This window comes from Anabas testudineus, chromosome 1 (assembly GCF_900324465.2).
Source record: "Anabas testudineus chromosome 1, fAnaTes1.2, whole genome shotgun sequence".
In the NCBI taxonomy this organism is placed as follows: Eukaryota; Metazoa; Chordata; class Actinopteri; order Anabantiformes; family Anabantidae; genus Anabas; species Anabas testudineus.
In genome coordinates, this window is record NC_046610.1 from 5,928,188 (window position 1) to 5,949,131 (window position 20,944).

The 20,944-nt window shown below is 40.5% G+C and overlaps 1 protein-coding gene and 1 pseudogene across 1 annotated transcript; both read left to right on the plus strand.

Annotated features, from left to right (window-relative positions):
* Nucleotides 1-460: 460 nt before the first annotated feature.
* Nucleotides 461-7,276, plus strand: LOC113161451 (protein NLRC3-like; the record flags this gene model as incomplete). The annotated part of the gene is made up of 9 exons (XM_033325825.1): nucleotides 461-576; nucleotides 1,243-1,321; nucleotides 1,489-1,717; nucleotides 1,872-3,651; nucleotides 3,801-3,974; nucleotides 4,216-4,389; nucleotides 5,001-5,174; nucleotides 5,880-5,926; nucleotides 6,086-7,276. Coding segments are annotated over 9 exons (3,321 nt in total), but the record flags the coding sequence as incomplete, so codon positions are not given.
* A 4,250-nt stretch (nucleotides 7,277-11,526) lies between these two features.
* Nucleotides 11,527-20,390, plus strand: LOC117152856 (annotated as a pseudogene).
* The last annotated feature ends 554 nt before the right edge of the window (nucleotides 20,391-20,944 follow it).

The following is a 20,944-nucleotide window of genomic DNA, read 5'->3' on the forward strand; positions in this document are numbered from 1 at the left end:
CTCTTGATATAATAAAACCTGCTGTCTGACTGCATTTAACTCTGATATGAAAGAGTAAAGAAGAGCGAAACAGTGGAGGAGCAGCTGATCTTTGTCCAGGAGAAATGATGGAAAGGAGGATTTCAGTTTTCAATGCACATCAATGATTTGTGTTTCCTCTTCACATGAAGGTAGAAAGTGTGTGTGAGCTGAGGTGGATTCAGCATCATGGATCAGTGTGAGGACAGAGAGGAGGGAGTCCCTCCCTGTAAAACCACTCTGTGTGGGGACCATGAGAGCCAGACCAAAGCTCAGAGGTGAGATGACTGAGACCATCGGACTGATTCTGTCTCCAAGTCTCATCTAGAATTGAATATTTCATCAGGACATTTTTAATATTCTTCTGATTCTATTTGTCTTTTATGAAGGAAACTTTGACTGAATATGTGAAAGTCACCAAAGTAGTTTTTCTATCAGGTCCCATCAAAGACCAGAATCTCCTGGACCAGGACCTGAACCCAGCTGTGTGTCCTTAAAGAGCGACTTTTCAAAGAATTTTGATATTAATTTTAAACAGCAACCTTCATCAGACACAGAGTAAGTTGTTGTGAGTTTAAAATCAGTCTGAACAATATGATGTAAACTTTCTCTGATGATAAATTGTTGTGTTCTTTGGATTTCTGGATATTTCTGATGTGAGTAAGTTGATTTATGTTTGAACTGTTTGAAGAGAAGCTTTCTTCACTATTCTTAAATAATCTTCACTTCCTGTTAGAACTTTAGTTCTAATGTTGTTGAAGTCAGTGAAGAGGACTGTTTGTCCCTAGTGTCAGTACCAGAGCTGACATTTAAAGATTCGTTTAGGATCCACCAACTAATGAGTGAATGAAGTTGTTCAAATGTGAATTATTTGAAGTGAATTGTGTGACCAGCAGCACTCTGCCTCATACTGACACAGTTCAACATATTCAGACTGGGAGCTTCCCAGTACAACCAGTCTGATCCAAGCAGACTCTGTCTCTAGATGCCTTGTTCCAACACTGCAGCATTGTTCAGTGAGGGAGGCAGAGATATCTGTTGTTCAGAGCTGCTGACACTGAACCAGAGTGACTGGTGACAGTAAAGCTTCACCACTACAAAGGAGTTTCCTGGGAGTCTCTGATTCACTGTTCACATCAAATCTCTCTTCATGGACCTTTACCTTGTGTGTGTCTCTGTGTGGACAGACATACTGTGAGCTCGTTCTTGATGATTACTCCACAGAGTGGACCTGGAGAGCTCAGATGTTCCCAGTGGTCAGTCTGCCCAGCAGCATCCAACACAGCTGGACTCCATATTTCTGGTCTGTACATGTCCAACTACTATACTACTTTTCCATCTGTTGTGTTCCCAATAATCTCCATGCTGCACTTTTTAGACCGGTGGATCGTCAGTCAGTCCAACATAAATCTGATGTTTGGCTCCATGATTGGAGTTTGTTTGTGTCATTAATGTAGTTTTCTGTTCCAGCTGCTGGAGGAGAACATTGTCATTTTTGTGAAGAACGAGCTAAAGAAGGTCCAGAAGGTTCTGAGTCAAGATTACCCACAATACTTAGAGAGTCAGAGGGAGGATGAGGAGGTGTTGGATGGTGAGGATGAAGAGCAGTGGTGGAGCAGCAGAGAGGCATTTCTGAAAATCACACTGAACTTCCTGAGGAGAATGAAGCAGGAGGAGCTGGCTGACTGTCTGCAGAGCAGTAAGAGGATTTCTCTAAACATTTAACATCATGGACAAATGAGACATTTACTGAGAGCTGAAGATGTGGAGTGTTAATATGTTGAAATGTGAATTATTTATGGTCATGAAACTGTTAGAAATTATATTGATCATGTTTTTGTGGTTTCGTTCAGGAACTCCTGCTGCAGTTTGTCAGCGTGAACTTAAATCTAATCTGAGGAAGAAGTTCCAGTGTGTGTTTGAGGGGATCGCTAAAGCAGGAAACCCAACCCTTCTGAACCAGATCTACACAGAGCTCTACATCATAGAGGGAGGGACTGGAGAGGTCAATGATGAACATGAGGTCACACAGATTGAAACAGCCTCCAGGAAACCACACAGACCAGAAACAATAATAAAACATGAAGACATCTTTAAAGGCTCACCTGGAAGAGATGAACCAATCAGAACAGTGATGACAAAGGGAGTGGCTGGTATTGGGAAAACAGTCTTAACACAGAAGTTCACTCTGGACTGGGCTGAAGACAAAGCCAACCAGGACATACAGTTCATATTTCCATTTACTTTCAGAGAGCTGAATGTGGTGAAAGAGAAAAAGTTCAGCTTGGTGGAACTTGTTCATCAGTTCTTTACTGAAACCAAAGAAGCAAGAATCTGCAGGTTTGAAGAGTTCCAGGTTGTGTTCATCTTTGACGGTCTGGATGAGTGTCGACTTCCTCTGGACTTCTACAACAATCAGATCCTGACTGATGTGACAGAGTCCACCTCAGTGGATGTGCTGCTGACAAACCTGATCAGGGGGAACCTGCTTCCCTCTGCTCGCCTCTGGATAACCACACGACCTGCAGCAGCCAATCAGATCCCTTCTAAGTGTGTTGACATGGTGACAGAGGTCAGAGGGTTCATTGACCCACAGAAGCAGGAGTACTTCAGGAAGAGGTTCAGAGATGAGGAGCAGGCCAGAAGAATCATCTCCCACATCAAGACATCACGAAGCCTCCACATCATGTGTCACATCCCAGTCTTCTGCTGGATCACTGCTACAGTTCTGGAGGATGTGTTGAAAACCAGAGAGGGAGGAGAGCTGCCCAAGACCCTGACTGAGATGTACATCCACTTCCTGGTGGTTCAGTCCAAAGTGAAGAACATGAAGTATGATGGAGGAGCTGAGACAGATCCACACTGGAGTCCAGAGAGCAGGAAGATGATTGAGTCTCTGGGAAAACTGGCTTTTGAGCAGCTGCAGAAAGGAAACCTGATCTTCTATGAATCAGACCTGACAGAGTGTGGCATCGATATCAGAGCAGCCTCAGTGTACTCAGGAGTGTTCACACAGATCTTCAAAGAGGAGAGAGGACTGTACCAGGAGAAGGTGTTCTGCTTCATCCACCTGAGTGTTCAGGAGTTTCTGTCTGCTCTTCATGTTCATCTGACCTTCATCAACTCTGGAGTCAATCTGTTGTCAGAAAAAAAATCTAAACCTAAACCAACACATTTCTACCAGAGTGCTGTGGACAAGGCCTTACAGAGTCCAAATGGACACCTGGACTTGTTTCTCCGCTTTCTTTTGGGTCTTTCACTGCAGACCAATCAGACTCTTCAGCAAGGTCTGATGACACAGACAGGAAATAACTCAGAGATCAATCAGGAAACAACTGAGTACATCAAGAAGCAGATCAAAGAGACTCCCTCAGCAGAGAAAAGCATCAACCTGTTCCACTGTCTGGATGAACTGAATGATCGTTCTCTAGTGGAGGAGATCCAACAGTACCTGGACTCAGGAAGTCTCTCTACATATAAATTCTCTCCTTCTCAGTGGTCAGCTCTGCTCTTCATGTTGGTGTCATCAGGAAAAGACCTGGATGTGTTTGATCCATTTAAATACTCTTCATACTTTTCAGAGGAGGATTTTCTGTTTGTGCTGGGAGTCGTCAAAGTCTCCAAGAAAGTTGTGTAAGTGTAAAGAGAGTGGAATTTATTTATTAAATCCACAGCTACTGTATTTCAACAATAGAACAGAACTTCTTACTTTCTTGTATTACAACGGATTTCATTATATTTTAACACAAATGTTGTCATCTTATACATCACTGTTTTTTCAGACTGAGTCGCTGTAACCTGTCAGAGAGAAGCTGTGAAGCTCTGTCCTCAGTTCTCAGCTCCCAGTCCTCTAATCTGAGAGAACTGGACCTGAGTAACAACGACCTGCAGGATTCAGGAGTGAAGCTGCTGTCTGCTGGACTGGAGAGTCCGAACTGTAAAGTGGAAACTCTTAGGTCAGGTCAAGTTTTTGTTTTAAATAACTGGAGATATTTAAAAAGTCCAAAACTGCTGACATGAGTGAGACCCAAGCAGATTAAAATCTGAAGTTTCCCATCAATTACATATTTTTACAATGTATAAAATATTTACATGTTCCAGACTGATGTTACTGTATTTTATTTCGATCACAGTAAACATTAATGGTAAATACAATTTAACACAAATGCTGTCATCTTACACATCACTGTTTTTCAGACTGAGTGACTGTAAACTCTCAGAGAGAAGCTGTGAAGCTCTGTCCTCAGTTCTCAGCTCCCAGTCCTCTAGTCTGAGAGAACTGGACCTGAGTAAGAACGACCTGCAGGATTCAGGAGTGAAGCTTCTGTCTGTTGGACTGAAGAGTCCAAACTGTAAAGTGGAAACTCTCAGGTCAGGATTCATTAACTTAAGTACATTTTTATACAGCATGTTTTTTCTAGACTCAGAGACATTATCTCCATGAGGATTTTTCCTTTTCTTGTCAATGTTGTAGTTAAAGGTAGAACCGCAATAAAAAGTTATGTTATCTTCATCATTTTCTGATTTTGTGCATAAATTACCCAAATGTGACAAAATCTTCCTCAAAGTCACAAAAGTAAACAACCACAAATTTTATATATTATGTTTTTATATTCTAAACCTCATCTTCATTCTTTATTTCATTGATTGGACTCCAGGTTTGCTAACACATGACTATAGTCAATGTTGTTTGACATCCACCATCACTCTTTATGTTTAATGGTTGTGTTCAATAATGACATGAAAGGACTCTTGGTGTTTTATCAACTTAAATTAGTTTATATTTGTGACTTTTGTGAAGATCAGATCAAATTTCATTAAGAACTGCAAATGCAACACAGGAAATTGAAAATGGTTCACTTTTTTTTTTTTTTTTTTTTAAGTCTGTGACCAAATTTGTTTAAAAATAGGAGTATGTGATGTTGGTATGTACAAAAAACATCACCACCAAACCTGCTGTGTGCGCTTTTGTGTGTCTGCAGACTGTCAGGCTGTCTGATCACAGAGGAAGGCTGTGCTTCTCTGGCCTCAGCTCTGAGCTCCAACCCCTCCCATCTGAGAGAGCTGGACCTGAGCTACAATCATCCAGGAGACTCAGGAGTAAAGCTGCTGGGTGCTGGACTGGAGGATCCAGAGTGGAGTCTGGACACTCTCAGGTATGGAGAGTTGTGATGCAAAGAGAGACGGTGTTTAATAATAATGTTAATTTAATTAATTAGTGTTGTGGTAAGATCATGTAGGAGACTGGGGTTCAAATCCCTATTGACTAAATATTAGATGAGAACATGAGATATAACTGTCTGTCAATGTACTGTAGTCCTCTGTGGTACCTGGATATTCCACTAAGCTGCACCTCTCTGATTAATTAGACAAATTCATTAGAAGAGAAGAGAACAGAGGAGCTCAGTGCATCAGTAGAGGTCCCCCAGCAAACTAAGTCTATAGCAGCATAAATAAGAGATGGTTCAGAGTCACCTGATCCAGCTCTAAGTAAAAGCTTCATCAAAAAGGAAAGTTTTGAGTCTAGTCTTAAAATTAGAGATGATGTACTTGTACACAGAGTACATGTATGTTGAGCTCCTTTCATTTGCTCTCCAGTTTCCAGCTTCCTGTGGTGTCACATTAGTTTGACTGACAGAGTGAGACTGAAAGCAGGTGTCTGACACCAAAACTGACATGAAATAGAGAATTTAAATCTTTCCTCTCTGCTCCATTGAGTTCTGAGTTAAGGACTGTAATTAACCTGTTTGCTGAATGTCCATCTCTACAGAATCAGTAAACAGTGTGTATGAGAGCTGTGTAATGTCTGTGTTTACATACTGAAAGAGAATGTGCTGCTCTGACCCCTCTCCTCCTTTCAGGTTGGAGCCTTGTGGAGACCGATGGTTGAGACCAGGTCTGAGGAAGTGTAAGTGTGTTTTTAATGAGATTAATGAAAACAAAGCAGCAACATTCAACCATCTTCAAACTGTCACATCACTCATTCAAATCACTGATGTCACAAAGTCTCATCAAACTGATGATAGATTAATAACTGCAGCTGATTGTGTCTTGTTCTCTCCATCAGATTTCTGTCAACTCACAATCGACACAAACACAGTGAACAAAAACCTACAACTGTCTGACAACAACAGGAAGGTGACTTGGGTGTGGAAGGATCAGTCATATCCTGATCATCCAGACAGATTTGATCATTCACATTACCTACTGTGTAGTAATGTTCTGACTGGTCGCTCTTACTGGGAGGTTGAGTGGAATGAAGGGGTTGATATATCTGTGTGTTATGGAAGAATGAACAGGAAAGGAGACAAATCTGAGACAAGCTGTTGCTTTGGAGGAAATGATCATTCCTGGGCTCTGATCTGCGAGAGTAATGGTCGGTGCTGTGTCAGACACAAGTACATGGCTATTGTTATCTCCTTTGTGTCCTCCTCTGATGACAGAATAGGAGTGTTTGTGGATTATCCTGCTGGCACTCTGTCCTTCTACAGAGTCTCCTCTGATGAACTGATCCACCTTCACACCTTCAGAACCACATTCACTGAACCTCTTTATGCTGGGTTTGCTGTCTGGTCTTGCCAGCCTGGTGGCTTTGTGTCTCTGTGTTCACTGTAGTACTGAGTGTCTCATAATTTGGTTTATTTCACTCACACACTCAGATTTATGGATCAAATCAGTTTCTTTTTGAACAAGCTCTGAGTTGTTGAAATTATTTTCTGATAACTATCAGGACGTTTTCTCTTTCTCAGAAAAATCACTGAGCTACAATGAGCCAAGATGAATTTGTTAAAAGCTTCCAGATGTTCAAAGATGAAGCTTTAATGAAAACTGTTGGACTGAATGTGTTTGATCAGTTACTAATTTCCTAACAATCTTTGCTGCTGATATCGGTACAGATGCTTTATTCTCTTCTAGTACTTCAGTTCCAGTTGAGCTCAGACTAATGGGAGCAGTTTCATGTTGAACCACGTGGGTTTATCCTCATGATAAATATCTATTCCATGGTGTCTATATTTGATGTGGTGATTGTGTTTGTCTTTTTCTCTAACTAATGTTTGTTGAACTTTGAGTCACTCCAGTTTTTTGTGTTTCCCTGGGCAGAGACAAGGTTATGACCCCCACCCCCTCTACACATGACCCCCAGACTAAGACTGTTTTTGTTTCAGCAAGTTCAATGGTGAAAATTCAAAATCTCTGAGAGAACTTGGTAGAACTGTATTTCAGTGCTTTTCAAATAAATAGAAAGGTCCTGACTGTCCTGAAGAGTTTGAGACTTCATGAAGTTTAAATATCCACACTGAGAAAACAGATCAGCAAAAGACAGGACATCATATGCACACAAACGTGTACATACTGCTGAATATGCATATGTGTATTAAAGATGGTTTAATTTTTTACTCGAGCTAAATAAAGATTCTTGAACAAGATAAAACAAGGAAACGCTTTCAGAGTTTGAAATCTCATTCATGATCTGTGAAACTGTTCTTGACCAACCAGTCACAATCTCACACAGGTTGATATGTGGAGAGTGTTACTAATGATTGATGCTGACTTCTTTAAATATTAGTGCACCTCTTAGCCTCAGGATTTATTTCCAGGTGAGGTCAGTTTGTTAGAATAAAAAGAGTTAATAAACAGTAATAATTATCTAAGTTGGCCCTCCGTGTGGGAGACCAGGGGCCGAATCCTGGCTGCGGCCTACCTCCAGCAGTGGTCCTTAAGCAGGACCTCCCTACACTTACACTGTCTTGTACCTTGTGCCAAATGACTAAATGTAATAAAATTCAAGTAATAATTGTCATTCCAAATTAGATTTGATCAAAGAATCCTCTACATACAGTCTTGCAGACTTTGGGTATTGTAATTTGTTGAGGGAGATTTCACCCCATGCTTCCTGACACCTGACAAACAGTTGCTTCCTATACAACTGCTCAGTAGAGTTTCACAAACATTTCAGAGATGGTGGCCAATGGATGAACTTTTACAAATCAGTGAGTTATTGAACAGAAACAAACATCTGTATTGATCATTTTCACATTAGACACAGATTAGGCTTCTTGTAGCAACAATTGATTATTTTAGTACTGACAACATGGTTTTGGTCGACCACAGCAGTGTAAACATAAAAAATACAACTACAAACACAGAATACACAAAAAATTTAATGTACAATAAATTATAAAAACAAACTGGAGAAATTTTCTTTTCTTTAAACATGACAAACATTACAACATGCTTTCAAATCAACAGCAAATAGTACAAACAGCAGTAGTAATAAAACACAAAGCCGGGTTTCAGACTGAGTTACAGTGGTCTAAAAAGTGAAAATTCACCATCAGGTAGAAATCCTCAGACAAAGAGATGCTTCAAGAGATGTCCAGTGTGTTACTATCCCTTTACCAAGGTGATGTGTTTACTTTACAGTATATAAAATCCAACATTTTAGCAGCACTGGCCTGAAGAGTACAGCATGTTTGTTAAGAACCAGAACCACAGAACTAGTTAGAAATTAAATTCAAGAACAGACTGAAACCAAGTTAAAATCTTCCTGTAAATGTTCATAGTCATAGAAAAACCTTTCTGTTTGATCAAAACAATCTAAGAGTCTGTGTTGTTAGTGGCAGAGTGACTTCTGGTTGTAACAGTGTAGAGTAACGTCTCCGTTGTGGTGGCCAGTCACCAGCACGTCCTGTCCCCCCCAGCGAGCCAGCTGCCAGCCTTCACTCTCAGGAGCCCACAACATCTTTGGGTCTCTTTGACGTTCAAGTTCCCACACACACACGCAGCCGCTCTGGCTTAGACCGACCACACTGGAGCTGTTAACATCAGCTTCACACAACCTGCAGAAAACACAGGAGCAGGAGGAGGAGTGAATTATCCGTTTCATGAATGCACTGTCTACACAGACACACACTTCGCCTTCTGTCTCACCTGCCTGACCAAGCTTTGGGTGGATCAGTCTTGTTCTTTTTCCACTTCCTTTCCCTCCTCTGAAAATATTTTAATTTATTTTTTAGTTTGGCCTCATATTCTGCTTCCTCCAGGGAGCTGAGCAACTGATGCTGCAGCAGAACAAATAACACTCCCTGTGCAGAAACACACATTCACAAAAACACACAGGAGGGAGATGATCAGAGGAGAGAGACAGTTACAGTGGCACAGGCATTTTTTTAATCACAACAGGCAGTAACTTTACATCCAAAGGCAAAAATGTGTTTGGCTTAATAAAATAACGAAAAACATTAAAGTCAGCATTGACAAGGACAGCTAAGGAGCTCTGTTTCTGTTTCCAACTAAACTGGCAGCAATAAAGTTGGTCACCTGTTAACGTGGTCACTGGTAAATCTGGAACTCCGCCCCACGCAGAGAGTCACACCTGGATTTGGAGACACACGCTCCGAAGCTTCGTCCATCACAACTAGAAACTCTGAATCTTCTCTGTTCATCATTAGAGGTGAGTATCTACAACTTCCAGCACGGTTTTGAGACTATTAATGGGACTGATACAAACCATTAGTTTATTGATAAACAGGCTCGAAACCGTAAACTAAGGGAGGTGTCAAAAGGACACAACACAAAACTGGTTAAATACAAAAACAAAGTAACAACGTAAAACTACAAAAGGAACAAACAAGAAAAGGAACAACGAAAACCAGGGGTACAGGAAAAATCACAGCACGGGGCAGATAAACAACTCAGAGAACAGAGAACAGAGAGGGAGTCTGGAGGAAGGAGAGAGGGTGGAAGAAAAAGACAAGAGGAAAGACAAAAACACTCTCCCTGTTTAAGAGCTTGTGTCAAAACACCAGTCTCACGTGACCGATGCTGTTTCGCGCTTCATTCCTTCAAAATGTTTCGAAGCTTTTTATCTTTCTAATGTGTCAGTGGCTCATTTATGTTTCAAAGCATTCTGAGTGCTGCCAATGACAGATTTCACAGATTTGAACGGTTTGGTGCCAAACCAGCTATATAAGATGCATTATTTATGCTTCAAAATGGGGTTGTGAGGAGACAGAGATTTGGAGAGTGAGAGTATTTTGGCAAGTTTCATGGCGAGTACCACTAATAAGAGATGTTCTAAAGTTTGGGAGCATTTTAAACTCATACCACCAAATAATGTATAATACAGTTTATGGAATAAATTGAATGTTTCCATAATTGAATTGTATTTTTCATTTTTAAATGGGTCTCAAAATTACAATTGCTTGTAGGTGTGGTGTTTGCTCTGCACACAAGAGTTGTCTTACAGCAACAATAAAACATCTATGCTGCGACACTTCCATGTCAGACATGAGCCGACTGAAGCCTGCGACAGTAGAAAAAATTAGATTTCTCAATAAAAACCTGTGAAGACAACCAACTTGTCTGCTTCTGTGAATAATCATTCCAAATCAACCATACAAGTCCTCAAATGACAAACTATTGTCTTTAAAGGTTTTCCGTAAAAACACTTTATGATACTTCGACACTTTGATTCAAACACTGTGATCATTTGCAAAGTAGGAAGGATCTCTAGGAACATTTAATCCATAATATTATTTGCAATGAGTCTTTGGGTTAATCTGGAATCTGCATATTTTATTGTAATGACTATATAATGACTTTTATAATTACTTTTTTTTTTATTATGTTGCGAATTTTATTTATTGTTATAAAAATGTCATTTAGTATTGGTGAATTTTATCTTATTGAGCAGTTTTTATTTGCACTTTGTTTCTTTTGGGGAAACTGTATTGCTGCACATTGCCTTTTATGTACCTCCTGAGTTTTGAGTAGAGGAACGCGGGTGGGGCCATTTTGCATTTTTCTTTATAGAATAAGTTGTTTATTATGTCGTTTTGACTATATAACTTTTGCTTTTAAAGTCATTATGACATTGAGCCATTTTTCTGTTATTTATAACCCGTCACCCAACCACATGCACTTCTTCGTTTTGGCCACTAGGTGGCAATAGTTACATTTCTCTGAGTGTATTTTCATGGTTTACATACAATTGTGAAGAAAATTGTTAATATTTGTTATTGTGGTTTGATGACTATAAAGAAGTTAAGTTTTCTTTTGTATTCAGCTGCTCTTGATTATAAACATACTATGCAAAGTATAGATTGCAGCTCTGACTATTTTGCAGAGCCTCGGTAATAATTGTTGTGTATGTTATGAGAGAAGACCCCCTTCCCTCACACTGCCGCTAGGCATCATTGAGGAACAAATAAATCAAAAGGAAAACAGCCGTTCTACACCTGTGACATGAACAAAATACTTGAATGACCCCACAGACTTGCTGTCATGGGATTGAAACAGTGCCAATGCTTCAGTCGTGCCCTTTAGAGGTTACTATGGCTTCAGTTGTCCACCAGATTTCACCCTCACTGAAGTCTTGAAGCTTTGAATCGTTTTTGACACAATTGTTAGGAAACCCTCAGTGCTTCATGAGGCAGAGTGTACAAGAGCAGATAACAGGGAAGAGGAGTAGTGTGGAAGAGTGAGAGTGGAAAAAACAACAGTTGGGCAGGGGGCAAGGCAGGAATCGTGACAAACACACTCTCTCCAAAGCTTCGTCCATCACAACTAGAAACTCTGAATCTTGTCTGTTCATCATTAGAGGTGAGTATCTACAACTTCCAGCACAAACAGCAGCTTTAATGCTGCTAGAAAAGTTGGTCAGTGTCCGTCTTTATCTCAGCCTCTGCTCTCCTCTGGTTTTCAGACGCACTTCATCCAACAGACCTTTAGTTTCGGTTTCTATTGTCGTGACAGTAAAATTTGTCCATTTCAAACGTCTTTAATGGACATAGAGTTAGTGGATGGTCTCTAGTTGAACACAGAGTCGTTGTTACTGTGGAGCTCCACTTACTGAGGACTGAAGGCAGCTGGAGAACAGCTCCGACTGATGGGGGTTAAAATAATGTTGATATTTAATATAATAATAAATAAATAAAGACAGTGATCCGGTCTGAGGTCTCAGGTCTGTGAGGAGAAATCAGAGGAGACTCGGTCCCAGATGTTCAGTGTTTCATGTCCACTGGGACCAGGACTGAGGTCTGTAGTTGGACCTGAGGGAGAATTATTACAGAATAAACAACTCAAGTAGTCAGTACATTGAAATACATTTAAGTACATTTAAGTACATCGTTTATCAAAGTAATAGTATCATGTTTCATTCTATCCACTCCATGTGATGAGATACTTGTACTTTACTTGAAGTTACTTTTACTCCACTACAGAGGAAATATTGTACTATTTAATTTACTACATTTATTTCACAGCTACTTTAAAGATACAGATTAATAGAAACGCTAATCAGCTGGTCTGTGATGTATTAGTATACATTCACCACCTGTCAGTACATGAAGTAAACTTCACCTTTACCTGTTGCAACAAAAGTGATGTTTACACAGTAATACACATTAAAATATTTGTGCAGTATTTTTACTTCTTTGTGTATTTTGTTGATGGTGAGTTGTAGAGAGACAGACGGGGAACATGGGAAGAGAAATAGGTGGTACTTCTACTAAAGTACTTTTTCAGCATGTACTTGTACTTGCACTCTTGCTTAAGTACAGAGTCTGTGTACTTGTATTTTAAGGTCGGAACAGGAATATCAGTATTTTCATAAATTCATATAAAAAAGAGAATTGGTCCTTACACACCTCTTCACAAATTTAACTCTTGATATAATAAAACCTGCTGTCTGACTGCATTTAACTCTGATATGAAAGAGTAAAGAAGAGCCAAACAGTGGAGGAGCAGCTGATCTTTGTTCAGGAGAAATGATGGAAAGGAGGATTTCAGTTTTCACTGCACATCAGTGATTTGTGTTTCCTCTTCACATGAAGGTAGAAAGTGTGTGTGAGCTGAGGTGGATTCAGCATCATGGATCAGTGTGAGGACAGAGAGGAGGGAGTCCCTCCCTGTAAAACCACTCTGTGTGGGGACCATGAGAGCCAGACCAAAGCTCAGAGGTGAGATGACTGAGACCATCGGACTGATTCTGTCTCCAAGTCTCATCTAGAATTGAATATTTCATCAGGACATTTTTACTATTCTTCTGATTCTATTTGTCTTTTATGAAGGAAACTTTGACTGAATATGTGAGCGTCACCAAAGTAGTTTTTCTATCAGGTCCCATCAAAGACCAGAATCTCCTGGACCAGGACCTGAACCCAGCTGTGTGTCCTTCAAGAGCACTTATTATTCTTTTTAAACAGCAACATTCATCAGACACAGAGTAAGTTGTTGTGAGTTTAAAATCAGTCTGAACAATATGATGTAAACTTTCTCTGATGATAAATTGTTGTGTTCTTTGGATTTCTGGATATTTCTGATGTGAGTAAGTTGATTTCTGTTTGATCTGTTTGAAGGAGAAGCTTTCTCCACTATTCTTTCAGCAAACACTCTGATCATGGATCAAATCTCCATCCAGTCAGTATCTAAACCACTGATCTGTAGAGCAGAGCTCAGCTACCTTTAACACCCAAAGAGCCATTTGGACCTGGTCTCCACAGAAAAGAAAACACTGGGAGCCGCAAATATTTTTTGACATCTAAAATGAAGATAATGTTGTTTTATTGTTTTACCTTTACTCTTTTGTATAAACAGCCATAATGTGTTTCTTATGACATTTATGAAGTGCTACAGAGAAAATTTAATTTAATTCATGTAACAAACACATTTAAAAAAAAAAATGTGTTTGTTAAAAAAAAAAAAAAAAAAGAAAAACATGCCAAGTTGAAGGTCTCTTAAGAATGAATTAAAAAGCTGAACTTAAATTATCTATGTAGCAAACAGAAAATGCCGTGAGCCATCATCCTTATATCGCCTTTGGGCTTTCGGAGCGTGTAGCTGAAACTTGACATGAATTCAAAAAATAAAGATCGGTGCTTTACGAAGTCACTTTCATCTTTACACAGTCAACTGTCGTGAGAGGTGTTTGTTTCTAACGTAGTTCATGATGGAGAATAGCTGCTCACATACGTATGTGGATCTGAAGATCGACAGGACTTAAAATGCAGATTTCTTCATGTTTATGTAGGTGTCGGAGTGAATTCCATGTTTAAAACACGAGTTTGTCCTGGAAGGTTCTTAGTATCACTCTATTTTTTATTCTGTATTCAATTAAATGCGGCTCCGGAGCAACAGGTTGCGGACCCCTGCTGTAGAGGGTCTCAGGGGGCTGCTCCTCTTCTAATGAATGAATCTGATCAAATCTTTGTGATTAAAGTTCTCCAAATGAAGATTTTGGTACAAATGTCTTGAAGAATCTTCACCTCCTGTTGGAACTTTAGTTCTAATGTTGGTGAAGTCAGTGTAGAGGTGCGTTTGTCCCCAGTGTCAGTACCAGAGCTGATGTTTGAAGAATCATTTAGAAACAATGAACTAATGAATGAATGAAGTTGATCACATGTGAATTAGTCAAAGTGAATTATGTGAGCAGCAGCACACTGCCTCATACTCACACAGTTCAACATATTCAGACTGGGAGCTGCCCAGTACAACCAGTCTGATCCAAGCAGACTCTGTCTCTAGATGCCTTGATCCAACAATTCAAAGATATCTGTTGTTCAGAGCTGCTGAGACTAAACCAAAGTGACTGGTGACAGTAAAGCTTCACCACTACAGGGAGTCTCTGATTCACTGTTCATATCAAATCTCTCTTCATGGACCTTTACCTTGTGTGTGTCTCTGTGTGGACAGACATACTGTGAACTAATTCTTGATGATTCCTCCACAGAGTGGACCTGGAGAGCTCAGAGGTTCCCAGTGGTCAGTCTGCCCAGCAGCATCCAACACAGCTGGACTCCATATTTCTGGTCTGTACATGTCCAACTACTACTTTTCCATCTGTTGTGTTCCCAATAATCTCCATGCTGCACTTTTTAGACCAGTGGATCGTCAGTCTGTCCAACATAGATCTGATGTTTGGCTCCATGATTTGAGTTTGTTTGTGTCATTAATGTAGTTTTCTGTTCCAGCTACTGGAGGAGAACATTGTCACTTTTGTGAAGAACGAGCTGAAGAAGATGCAGAAGGTTCTGAGTCAAGATTACCCACAATACTTAGAGAGTCGGAGGGAGGATGAGGAGGTGATGGATGGTGAGGATGAAGAGCAGAGGTGGAGCAGCAGAGAGGCATTTCTGAAGATCACACTGAACTTCCTGAGGAGAATGAAGCAGGAGGAGCTGGCTGAGTGTCTGCAGAGCAGTAAGAGGATTTCTCTAAACATTTAACATCATGGACAAATGAGACATTTACTGAGAGCTGAAGATCTGAAATGTTAATATGTTGAAATGTGAATTATTTATGGTCATGAAACTGTCAAACTTTGTTTTCATTAGAAATGATATTGATCATGTTTTTGTGGTTTCGTTTAGGAACTGATGCTGCAGTTTGTCAGCATGAAGTTAAATCTAATCTGAAGAAGAAGTTCCAGTGTGTGTTTGAGGGGATCGCTAAAGTAGGAAACCCAACCCTTCTCAACCAGATCTACACAGAGCTCTTCATCACAGAGGGAGGGACTGGAGAGGTCAATGATGAACATGAGGTCACACAGATTGAAACAGCCTCCAGGAAACTAGAGAGACCAGAAATAACAATCAGACATGAAGACATGTTTAAAGGCTCACCTGGAATAAATAAATCAATCAGAACAGTGATGACAAAAGGAGTGGCTGGCATTGGGAAAACGGTCTTAACACAGAAGTTCACTCTGGACTGGGCTGAAGACAAAGCCAACCAGGACATACAGTTCATATTTCCACTGACTTTCAGAGAGCTGAATGTGCTGAAAGAGAAAAAGTTCAGCTTGGTGGAACTTGTTCATCACTTCTTTACTGAAACCAAAGAAGCAAGAATCTGCAGGTTTGAAGAGTTCCAGGTTGTGTTCATCTTGGACGGTCTGGATGAGTGTCGACTTCCTCTGGACTTCCACAACAATTAGATCCTGACTGATGTTACAGAGTCCACCTCAGTGGATGTGCTGCTGACAAACCTGATCAGGGGGAACCTGCTTCGCTCTGCTCGCCTCTGGATAACCACACGACCTGCAGCAGCCAATCAGATCCCTTCTAAGTGTGTTGACATGGTGACAGAGATCAGAGGGTTCACTGACTCACAGAAGGAAGAGTACTTCAGGAAGATGTTCAGAGATGAGGAGCAGGCCAGAAGAATCATCTCCCACATCAAGACATCACGAAGCCTCCACATCATGTGTCACATCCCAGTCTTCTGCTGGATCACTGCTACAGTTCTGGAGGATGTGTTGAAAACCAGAGAGGGAGGAGAGCTGCCCAAGACCCTGACTGAGATGTACATCTACTTCCTGGTGGTTCAGTCCAAACTGAAGAACATCAAGTATGATGGAGGAGCTGAGACAGATCCACACTGGAGTCCAGAGAGCAGGGACATGATTGAGTCTCTGGGAAAACTGGCTTTTGAGCAGCTGCAGAAAGGAAACCTGATCTTCTATGAATCAGACCTGACAGAGTGTGGCATCGATATCAGAGCAGCCTCAGTGTACTCAGGAGTGTTCACACAGATCTTCAAAGAGGAGAGAGGACTGTACCAGGACAAGGTGTTCTGCTTCATCCATCTGAGTGTTCAGGAGTTTCTGGCTGCTCTTCATGTCCATCTGATCTTCATCAACTCTGGAGTCAACCTATTGTCAGAACAAAAATCTAAACCTAAACCAACACATTTCTACCAGAGTGCTGTGGACAAGGCCTTACAGAGTCCAAATGGACACCTGGACTTGTTTCTCCGCTTTCTTTTGGGTCTTTCACTGCAGACCAATCAGACTCTCCTACGAGGTCTGCAGACAAAGACACAAAGACATAACTCAGAGATCAATGAGGAAACAACTGAGTACATCAAGAAGCAGATCGAAGACACTCCCTCAGCAGAGAAAAGCATCAACCTGTTCCACTGTCTGGATGAACTGAATGATCGTTCTCTAGTGGAGGAGATCCAACAGTACCTGGACTCAGGAAGTCTCTCCACATATAAACTCTCTCCTGCTCAGTGGTCAGCTCTGCTCTTCATGTTGGTGTCATCAGGAAAAGACCTGGATGTGTTTGATCCATTTAAATACTGTTCATACTTTTTAAAGTACGATTTTCTGTTTGTGCTGGGAGTTGTCAAAGTATCCAAGAAAGTTGTGTAAGTGTAAAGAGAGAGGAATTTATTTATTAAATCCACAGCTACTGAATTTCAACAACAGAACAAAACTTCTTACTTGTTTTCTTGTATTACAATGTATTTCATTAAATCTTAACACAAATGGTGTTTTATATCTTCTACATCACTGTTTTTCAGACTGAGGGGCTGTAACCTGTCAGAGAGAAGCTGTGAAGCTCTGTCCTCAGTTCTCAGCTCCCAGTCCTCTAGTCTGAGAGAACTGGACCTGAGTAACAACGACCTGCAGGATTCAGGAGTGAAGCTTCTGTCTGTTGAACTGAAGAGTCCAAACTATAAAGTGGAAACTCTCAGGTCAGGTCAAGTTTCTGTTTTAAATAACTGGAGATATTTAAAAACTCCAAATTTGCTGACATCAGTGAGACCCAAGCAGATTAAAATCTGAAGTTTCTCATCAATAATGCATTTTTACAATGTATAAAATATTTACATGTTCCAGACTGATGTTACTGTATTTTATTTTGATCACAGTAAACATTAATGGTAAATACAATTTAACACAAATGTTGTCATCTTACACATCACTGTTTTTCAGACTGAGTGACTGTAAACTCTCAGAGAGAAGCTGTGAACTGAGGACCAGTTCTCAGCTCCCAGTCCTCTAGTCTGAGAGAACTGGACCTGAGTAAGAACGACCTGCAGGATTCAGGAGTGAACCATCTGTCTGCTGGACTGGAGAGTCCTAACTGTAAAGTGGAAACTCTCAGGTCAGGATTCATTAACTTAAGTACATTTTTATGCAGCATGTTTTTTCTAGACCATGAGGATTTTTCCTTTTCTTGTCAATGTTGTAGTTAAAGGTAGAACCGCAATAAAAAGTTATGTTATCTTCATAATTTTCTGATTTTGTGCATAAATTAGTCAAATGTGACAAAATCTTCCTCAAAGTCACAAAAATAAACAACCACAAATTTTATATATTATGTTTTGATATTCTAAACCTCATCACCATTCTTTATTTAATTTCTTGGACTCCAGGTTTGCTAACACATGACTATAGTTGATGTTGTTTGACATCACTTCACTTACTTTTTCCACCATCACCCTTTATGTTTAATGGTTGTGTTCAATAATGACATGAAAGGACTCTTGGTGTTTTATCAACTTAAATTAGTTTATATTTATGACTTTTGTGAAGATCAGATCACATTTCATTAACAACTGCAAATGCAACACAGGAAATTGAAAATGGTTCAGGTTTTTTTTTTTTTTTTTTTAACTCTATGTGACCACATTTGCTTCAAATACGAATAGGAGTATGTGATGTTGGTATGTACAAAAAACATCACCACCAAACTTGCTGTGTGCGCTTTTGTGTGTCTGCAGACTGTCAGGCTGTCTGATCACAGAGGAAGGCTGTGCTTCTCTGGCCTCAGCTCTGAGCTCCAACCCCTCCTCTCTGAAAGAGCTGGACCTGAGCTACAATCATCCAGGAGACTTAGGAGTAAAGCTGCTGGGTGCTGGACTGGAGGATCCAGAGTGGAGTCTGGACACTCTCAGGTATGGAGAGTTGTGCTGCAGCCAGGGACAGTGTTAATAATAATATTAATAATTCAATCTATTATAATATAAATTAACCAATAATACACAGCAGCTAGATAGTGTTGTGGTAAGATCATGGAGGAGACTGGGGTTCAAATCCCAAATGACTAAATGTAAGATGAGAACATGAGATATAACTGTCTGTTAATGTACTGTAGTCCTCTGTGGTACCTGGTTACTCCACTAAGTTTCACCTCTCTGATTAATTTGACAAATCCATTAGAGGAGAAGAGAACAGAGGAGCTCAGTGCATCAGTAGAGGTCCCCCAGCAAACTAAGTCTATAGCAGCATAAATAAGAGATGGTTCAGAGTCACCTGATCCAGCTCTAACTAAAATCTTCATCAAAAAGGAAAGTTTTGAGTCTAGTTTTAAAATTAGAGATGATGTACTTGTACACAGAGTACATGTCTGTTGAGCTGAGCTCTTTTCATTTGCTCTCCAGTTTCCAGCTTCCTGTGGTGTCACATTAGTTTGGCTGGTGACAGAGTGAGACTGAAAGCAGGTGTCTGACACCAAAACTGACATGAAATAGAGAATTGAAAACTTTTCTCCATGTTTCCTCCCTGCTCCATTGAGTTCTGAGATAAGGACTGTAATTTTCCTGTTTGCTGAATGTCCATCTCTACAGAATCAGTAAACATTGTGTATGAGAGCTGTGTAATGTCTATGTTTATATACTATAAGAGAATGTGCTGCTCTGACCCCTCTCCTCCTTTCAGGTTGGAGCCTTGTGGAGACCGATGGTTGAGACCAGGTCTGAGGAAGTGTAAGTATGTTTTTAATGAGATTAATGAAAACAAAGCAGCAACATTCAACCATCTTCAAACTGTCACATCACTCATTCAAATCACTGATGTCACAAAGTCTCATCAAACTGGTGATAGATTAATAACTGCAGCTGGATTGTGTCTTGTTCTCTCCATCAGATTTCTGTCAACTCACAATCGACACAAACACAGTGAACAAAAACCTACAACTGTCTGACAACAACAGGAAAGTGACTTGGGTGAAGGAGGATCAGTCATATCCTGATCATCCAGACAGATTTGATCATTCACATTATCTACTGTGTAGTAATGTTCTGACTGGTCGCTCTTACTGGGAGGTTGAGTGGAATAAAGCGATTGATATATCTGTGTGTTATGGAAGATTCAACAGGAAAGCAGAAAATTTTGACGGAGACTGTTGGTTTGGAGGAAACGATCATTCCTGGGCTCTGATCTGCTCGAGTGAGAGTGGTTACTATGTCAGACACAATAACAGTCAAATTCATCTCTCTTCTGTGTCCTCCTCTGTTGACTCTCACAGAGCAGCAGTGTTTGTTGATTATCCTGCTGGCACTCTGTCCTTCTACAAAGTCTCCTCTGATAAACTGATCCACCTTCACACCTTCAGAACCACATTCACTGAACCTCTTTATGCTGGGTTTTCTGTCTGGTCTGACTGGTCTGGTGGCTTTGTGTCTCTGTGTCCACTGTAGTACTGACAGTGTCTCATAATTCAGACTGTTTCACTCACACACTCAGATTTATGGATTAAATCAGTTTCTTTTTGAACCAGCTCTAAATGATTCCTTGTAAACCTCGTCTGGTCCTTGAAAGATGGAAACTATCACTATTAGAGGAACCAGTTGTTGAGGACATGAAATTATTCCAGTAACTATTAGTCTCATGAGCTGGATGAAGGACTCCATGGCCAGAGATAACACCAAGTAGAGGAAGGAGTTTTCACGGTTTTATTAATAACAAGGGTACAAGGGAATGAGTCAGATGGAAGCTTTTAGGAAACTTCAGTGCAGAATGAATGTGGAGGTCTGGGGAAATCAGAAGTAGTTGGTCACAGGAAGTGGTGGTGTGATGTCACGGCCAATATGGCCGACCAACAGAGATAGTGTGTGCCAGGAAGGGTGGCTGGCAACAGTGTAACGAGTCCAGGAAAGTAACAAGAGTCCTTGTCCATGTCCAAAACACAATGTGAGAAAACAGTCTGAGGCAGTCCAAAGAACAAATCCAAAAGACTAAACGGGGGCAGTCCAGGTCATACACAGTGAAACAGTACTACAGAGGTCTGGCAGGCAAAATCCACAACAGAAAGACAATCCAGGTCAAAACACAAAAGAGAGCCAAACAGTCTGAGCAGGGAAGGGAACAACGAGGGAGAAAACAGATCAGAGGAAAACACTCACTGAACCA